Source organism: Cajanus cajan, chromosome 6 (genome assembly GCF_000230855.2).
Source record: "Cajanus cajan strain Asha chromosome 6, NIPB_CcT2T_4, whole genome shotgun sequence".
NCBI lineage: Eukaryota > Viridiplantae > Streptophyta > Magnoliopsida > Fabales > Fabaceae > Cajanus > Cajanus cajan.
Window position 1 is genome coordinate 20798868 of NC_138522.1, and position 7638 is coordinate 20806505.

A 7638-nucleotide genomic window follows, 5' to 3' on the forward strand; every position below is an offset into this window, starting at 1 on the left:
TAAAATTACAAAACCCAATTTGATCCCTTAATTTTTTAATACAATGCAGTGTGATTATTTTCGTCCAATTATGACTAACAACATTAAGTTCTTGTACACATAACACAAGAAGAAAATGACACCTATCGCTGTGTACAAAAATTATACTTCGTTAGTCTCAAATGGACAAAAAATACTACATTGTATTGTTTTAGAAAATTAAGGAACAAAATTAGACCTTTTAATAGATGAGAGACCAAATTGAAAAAATTAAGAGGCCCAATGGAGTAATTTAACCAAAACAAAAACCATGTCCATAGGCCATAGCCTTTTACTAGTTATATTTACATAGCCGCCCCTACAGTAAAAACCGGAGGACAAACATTTAAGCATAAGCTGTAAATATCCTTCTCTCTTCAAGTGCAAGTTTCCTGTGTAGACGTTCTTGGTGCTCAATAAATGCCAAAAACAAATCCCTCATATTACTAGCTATCTTGAATTCCTTAGTTCCTGAACGTACAACCTTCAAATTGTTGCTCCTTCCACTCTTTCTTTTCTGCAATATTATGCAAAAACAAAATCATTATCAGTTACCGAGGAAACATGTAGAGAACTGCTATGGATTATTATTACCATCTAAACAACTTCCAAAGTCCCCTATTGCACCTACTAAACTAAAATTGTTGGTACAATTAATTTTTCTAAAACTATTGACTTAACAAATTATAATCAGATTTTCAGAAACAAAGGATAGCATGGCTAGTATTCTCATTATCTGCACAGCGCCTCAAGTGAATTGAGTACCCCTACAATGAAAGACTGATCAGTGTACTTGTTAAATTTAGTGATTTTCCCAGTGTCTAAATTGACCACGTGGAAATTTGACTGTGGGTGCCCCTAAAGTCTTGACCAATTACCATACTCCATTACTTGGGCCATAAAATATTCTTTTGTTGTCAAAAAGGAGAAAAGAAATTTGGGTATGAAACCTACCTCTGATATATGCATCAACGTTCCTATTGATGCTTTAATATTTTTTAGCCCCACTAGTTTTTCAAGTATCACCCAAGGCCTAAAAACGACAATGAAGAGATTAGTTCTAAATAGCAAATGAAAACAATCTTATTCACACATAATTTTGTAAGCATTGATGGTTAAATTATTAAAACAAATACAGCCATAAGAAATTAGGAAGCCTATTTTCAAGGTTAAGTTGATACGTTTCACAATAACAATGAAAAACCATAGTAGATTGCGCTTGAAATTTATAGGCCAGACATTTAAGAAGTTAAGAATTATACATGCAGAATACCTGCCAGTTGAAGATGTTATGATGCAGTTGGGATTACTCAAAAAGTCACACAACTCTTGGAACTCTTTTTCAGAATCCACCATAAGGGCTCCCCTGGTATATACCTCAAATGACAAACTTGGAAATATGAAGACTCTAGCTGATATAGAAGTATGTTTCCGTAAGAAATCTGTAATTGTCAATGGACATAACTCTTTATCGATATTTGCAATCAATATCATACACACATTTTTTGTTCCTTCAAGATCCTCATCTTCCATTCTTCTGTCATGATAGCTGACTATAAACCAAATAAAAGGAAATTAAAAACCAAACGAAATCAAAGGAAAAATGGTTAGAAGATTTATATTATAGAACATCATTGTACAATTACAAAGAGAAAAACTAATAAATCAGAACATCAAAATAAGAACACTAGCTCAAAAACGGATGCACACATTCAGGCATCAGTCTCTCTCTCATTTTTCTGCATTCTCCTCACACTCACTGAGTACCATTTCTCCTGAAGCATGCCTACTCGTGTCTTACATTCTTTTCTTCTTCAACACCCACCTTACATTTTCTTTTCTGCTCACACTCGCAGCAAAGCACAATCATCACACTCTTCTCTGAAGCAGTGAGCCCAACCCAGCACTCTCCTTTTTTTTCCTCACCCCATATACAGCTTTCTCTCATTCTGATAGAGTTCTACTTCTAGCATTCTTATTTAGAGGATTGCTAGATTATTTTGTCCCATTATGCATTTGATTTGACAGTTTGGTCACTTAATGAATGTAGATTGCTCCATCTAGGATCAAACCTTTGCTTGAGGTTTTGGCTTTGTTGAAAGTATTGCTAAAGTAATGGGCCACCAATGAAACATTGAAACCTCATGTATATGGATATCTGGAAATTATGTTTTCTACTGTACTTTGGAAGCCCTTGAGCAAATAAGTACCACTGTAACATGTATAGTGTTGGCTTGGAGCAAAGTTTTCCACCTTTCTAGTGATTAATTTTAAAAGGCATTTTATATTTGCTTTAATTCAGTATTCCATCTCTGCTGTCAACCATTGAAGACCATTTACTAGACTGCATGTCTATGGTTCTGTCTAAATCCCATTATCATCTGGGGGAGGGTGCAAGGGTGCTCAAGCTCGCTAGACCTCTGCCAGAATAACAGAAAGAGCTGTGTGGGATGAAGAAAAAACTCAGTGTGTGCTAGGTTGGGTTCCCTGCCTAAGAGAAGAGTGTGATGATTGTGCTTTGCTGTGAATGTGTCAGCAGGAAAGAGAACACGAGACAGTAGTTGTGCCTTGGAAAAAATGGTAGTCAGTATGCTAGGAGAATTTGTGAGAGAAAAATGAGAGGGACCAGGACCTGTGTGCACATCAATTTTTGAGCAAGTGTTCCGGAAATTAGTTTCCTTTGAATGTATTAAATACATTCCAGAAACTATTTCCGGAAAGTTTATTTGTTATCAAATTGAATCGGATTTTTAACATCCAGTAAGAACCTATTTTAGTAAAACAAAATTACAAAAAACACGACAGAATGTACAAGTTAAAAAGGTGCTGCAAATAGCAATCCTATGATGAGAACCATCAAAATTCTGAAAAGCAGGAAAAAGTTTTTGAAGCAAAATCCAGGGAGTTGAATCCACTTCTAGTGTTAACCTATACTATTACATAGAAACAAACCTTCTGGCGAACATGTTTCATTGCCAACAGACAACCTAGCACGTCGGGTTTTCTGTAAAGAGGAATATATTATAAGATATCATGTACCGAACACATCGAAGAATAGAAAATTCTCCTATAGAGTTATTAGTATAATTTTCTCAACAAGCAAGCTAATGGAAAGGACTCATGATTACATAAAGATGCATATGCTACTTGCCTTTAACATTCGTCCAAAATAACTCATTCTACCAGTAGTGTTTGAGTTTTTGTTGCAGTACGGCACCATTTCGAAAGCAGAAACTCCCTTTGACACTGAAACAGAACGATATATGATTAGGAAGAGATCAAGTTATGACAAATCTATGAATATCATATTGTTCATAATTTAAGGCTGTAACAATAGAACAATGTATGAGTAAAAAATATCCAAAGGAAAAAAAATGCCCCAAAAAACATTATTTGCAAGGAAATTTATCAGTTTGACAAATAAAGCAAAGACCAAACATCAAGAACTAAAGAGCAGAGAAAATGTTTGCTAGAGAAAATGAACAGCAGATCAGGGAAGGAGATTCAAATACACCTAGACAACCCAAATGCATAAGACACAAGTTCTTAGCAGTGGATGTACCACATTTTTCATTTCATGCCCAATAACCATAAGTCCATTCAAATTGAGTCACAGCTCATTCTAAAACAATGGGCCAGGAGGTCAATTTTGAACCACATTGTGAGTTGTAATTCCAACAATTTTACCATGTCAATGTCACAATGTCAAATTGTACCAAAATACAATCCTACCTGTTTGCCAGTCAGGTAGAATTTGACTCAATTCAACAGGTCTAGTAAATAAAAACATGTGATCCTTGACAATGACATGTGACTTTGATAACTACGGTTTACAAATCCCTCACAAAGTCCGATGGACAATCATATGAAGAGAACCATAAAATTATCTGAAAAAGTAAGAAAATGTTCCTGAAGCAAAATCCAGGGAGTTGAATCCACTTTTAGTGTTAACCTCTACTATTACAAAGATACAAACCTTCCGGTGAACAAACATTGACAACAGACTGCCTACCGCATCCTGTTTCCTGTAGAGGGGCATACTATAAGATCATGTCAGGCACTTAACACATCAAAGAATTGGAACCTGAACTGTATGACTATTATTATAATTTTCTCAGCATGTAAACTAATAGAAAGTGTTCGTGGTTAAAAAAATATGAATATATTACTTGCCTTTTCCTTTTGTTCAACATAGCCTATTCTACGAGTAGAGTTTGAGCTTTTGTTGCAGTACGACACCATTTCAAAGCCTGAAACTCCCTTTGACACTGAAACAGAACGAGAAGAAAACAATTCGATTTTCTCCCTCGCCATCTCAAGAAATGAAGTCACTACAGGATCTAGCTCCCATGCTGGCTGAACTACACAGATATTCTCAATTGGTGCAGCAGTCAAGTTTCTTGCATTTGGCCCATGCAACCAGAAAAGTATAAAGGTGCACAAGCATACTTCCTCTTCTGTTTCCCAAGAATGCTCGCTTTCTTGCACCTATGCAAGCACAAACTATATCAAAAGTACATAAAGATATGGTGCAAGCAATTCAACCCAGAATGTGAAAAAAAAAAAAAAAAAAAAAAAAAAAAAAAAAAAGTTGACTCTTATTTTCCCCAACACTAAATAAAAAGACATCATATTTCCATTGACAAATATAGCTAGTTAGTTAGTAGCTACCAACCAACTATTAACATCTCAGTTAACTTAGATGGTTAGAATTTAACTCAATTGTCACCATCACATAAAGGCAGCACGTAATTGATTCTATTCATTCATCAACTCAATCAATCTCAGAATGATTTTTCTCTCCGTTTCCATCACTTTCATCTAGTTCTCTCAATCAGTTACATTGCTCCATTTCACCTTCCACCTTCACTATTAAGCAAAATCCACGTGAGTCTCACCGAATAACAAAGATTAAACACACAAATTCATCTCAAAAAATAGCAACATAAGTTGATTTGGTCCTAGAAAGTTACAACCTAGTCTCCACATCACTCAACTCACCGACTCTCTCTATGAATTCAGCATTTGCTCGCGAAGCCATGCATTGCATTGGCAACGGCGAAAGGAGAAACCGAACTGACCCCGTCGACGACGGCGTCGTAGAAGCGAACGTCGTCGTGGGCGAAGGCGTGAGAGGCGCAGACCCTAGCGCCGCCGAGGGCGAGTTGGCGGCACTCGGAGTCCTGAAGCTGCTTGGAGAGGGGTCGGAAGCGTTCCTTCAAGTCCTCCAACTCTTCCCAGTCGCTAAACTGCGAGGCTTCAAAGACGTCGTCGTTTTCGGCGGAGAAGTTCTCGTACTTCACTACAAGAGATTCTCCCTCCAACGACACGCACACGGTGTACCAAGCATCGTCCCTGTATGCTCTGAACTCCGTCGCGTATTTTGCCGCCCTTCTTTCGCTACTTTCCTTCTCGGGTAACATTTCTGCTTTTCACTCGCCACCTTCTTCTGTGTGTTGCACTTGCACCCCTTCATATTCTAACATTTTAGGACCATATTAATTAATATTAGTGTACTAATTTCCTCGTGCCCAAGGCAAACAGTTTCAAGCAATTAAAGTAAAGCATTTTTATTCTCTTTCTATTTAAAATAAATAAATAAATATATAAAAATATATATATATATATATATATATATATATATATAGAAAAACTTGTTCATTTTATAAATAAGTTTATCTAAATTTATTTGATTTAATAATTTATATTTTATATTAAATTTTAGTTATTTAATTTTTAAATTTAAAATTTTTAATACATAGAATAAATTTGTAAATTTTAAAAAAAATTAAAAATTATTTGATACTTCGTTTTATTAATTTAAATCGATATATAAAATGATTTTATAATTATCTATCAATTTGAATTAATGAAATGAAATATTAAATAATTTTTATTTTTTTTAAAAATTTATAAACTTGATTTATATATTAAAAAATTTAAATTTAACAGTTAAATTGTTGAAATTTAATGTAAAATATGAATTGTTGAATTGAATAAGTTTATATAGATTTATTCATAGAATAAACGATTTATATATATATAATCAAAATAAATAAGGTTAAATTTTGAATATATAGATTGAATTTTCTCTATAAAATTAAATTCTAAGTTTGATATATTATTTATTGTAGAATTTTTTTATGTATAGTCTAGTCTATTCAAAAGTTTGATTTAGTCTATTAATCTATTTAAAAGTTTATTTTATATTAATAATGACAAATGGACCAATAAATTTAATTATAAATAACAAATCTATTTTTAAACATGCATGAGAAACTTTTTTTTTTTAATCTTTTGTAATACTTGTTTACTCTATTATTATTAAAATTTAGAGTTTAAAATTAACATATTGTAAACTCACACATAGGTTAATAAAAAAAATATTATAAAAAATACTTTCTAAATATTTGCTATATCTCAATTAAAATATTATGAATAAATAACCATAAAAATAGGTGAAAACATGACTACTAAATTTTTTATTTTCTATTTCTTGATTTACTATAAATAAAAAAAGGTCAAACATTTAATTAAAACAATGAAAATAATAAAATATTAATAATTTAATTTTTTATACTATAAATTAATTTATATTTATTATTAATGATATATATATATGTTATTTTTTATTATATTATATTATATAAATAAATAAATTGACGTATCAACTATCGCAATTAAAAGGTAAAAATAATAGGGATGGCAAAACGGGCCAGCCCGGCCCGTTTTGGCCCGGCCCGCCATTGGCCCGCCAAAAACGGGGCGGGCCGGCCCGGCCCGCCAATGTAAAACGGGCTGGAGATGCTGGCCCGCCCCGCCTAAGGGTGGGCTGGCGCCAGCCCGCTTACAAAAATAAAAAATAAAAAAAAATGGAAAAAAAAAATTTATTTTATGGTTAAATAAGTTTTTTTTTTGCTACAAATAAATAAATATAATCATATGAAATTAAAAATGCATACATATTGTACTTAATATATGTTCAACAAAAACAAATTACAAACTTAAAACAAAATCAAATAGAAATTAGTCCATTTACACCAAAATCAAAACTAAATTATAAACTTACAAATTATTTATACACTAAATTTTTTGATAGTCCACAAACAAGTTTAAATACAATTAATTAACTTTAAATTTTTATTCTAAGAATATTAGAAGCTCTCTTGAAAGAAGATGTCTCTACTTTTTTTCTTAATCATCTTCATCCTCATCTTCTACATCAAAATAAAATAAATATAAATATAATTAAATTAAAAAATATATATACATGCGGGCCGGCGGGTTGTGGCGGGCCGGCCCGCTATTTGGCCCGGCGGGTTGGCGGGCTTGGCGGGGCGGGCTTGGCGGGTTGAAATGCTTGGCCCGGCCCGCCAATTTTTGGCGGGCCAACGGGCCGGCCCGCGGGCCATGGCCCACTTTGCCATCTCTAAAAAATAAATATAAGTCTTTTGTTGAAAACATATAATTTGAATCAAACTTATTTATTTGTTATAGATTTTTTAGTCTAACTTTTATAAAAATATTTTTTGGCTTATAAGCATTTTTACATATTTACTTTATAATAATTTATAATAAATATGTTAAATTTTATAAAAATTTAATTTAATTTATTTATGT

General features: G+C 33.0%; 1 protein-coding gene across 2 annotated transcripts; it reads right to left on the reverse strand.

Annotated features, from left to right (window-relative positions):
- Nucleotides 1–240: 240 nt before the first annotated feature.
- On the reverse strand, nucleotides 241–5514 carry LOC109811697 (SAWADEE protein). 2 transcript variants are annotated; one of them, XM_020375502.3, is made up of 8 exons: nucleotides 5100–5505; nucleotides 4192–4506; nucleotides 3995–4043; nucleotides 3170–3264; nucleotides 2971–3022; nucleotides 1292–1571; nucleotides 973–1051; nucleotides 241–535 (listed from the first exon to the last, which is right to left on the reverse strand). In XM_020375502.3, the coding sequence occupies exons 1-8, from the start codon at nucleotides 5439–5441 to the stop codon at nucleotides 365–367; spliced, it is 1383 nt and encodes a 460-aa protein (XP_020231091.1). In that variant the 5' UTR covers nucleotides 5442–5505; the 3' UTR covers nucleotides 241–364. The 2 variants fall into 2 exon arrangements, with proteins under 2 accessions (XP_020231091.1, XP_020231093.1); XM_020375504.3 differs by lacking the exon at nucleotides 973–1051 and having other exon boundaries at nucleotides 361–535; nucleotides 5100–5514.
- Nucleotides 5515–7638: the final 2124 nt, after the last annotated feature.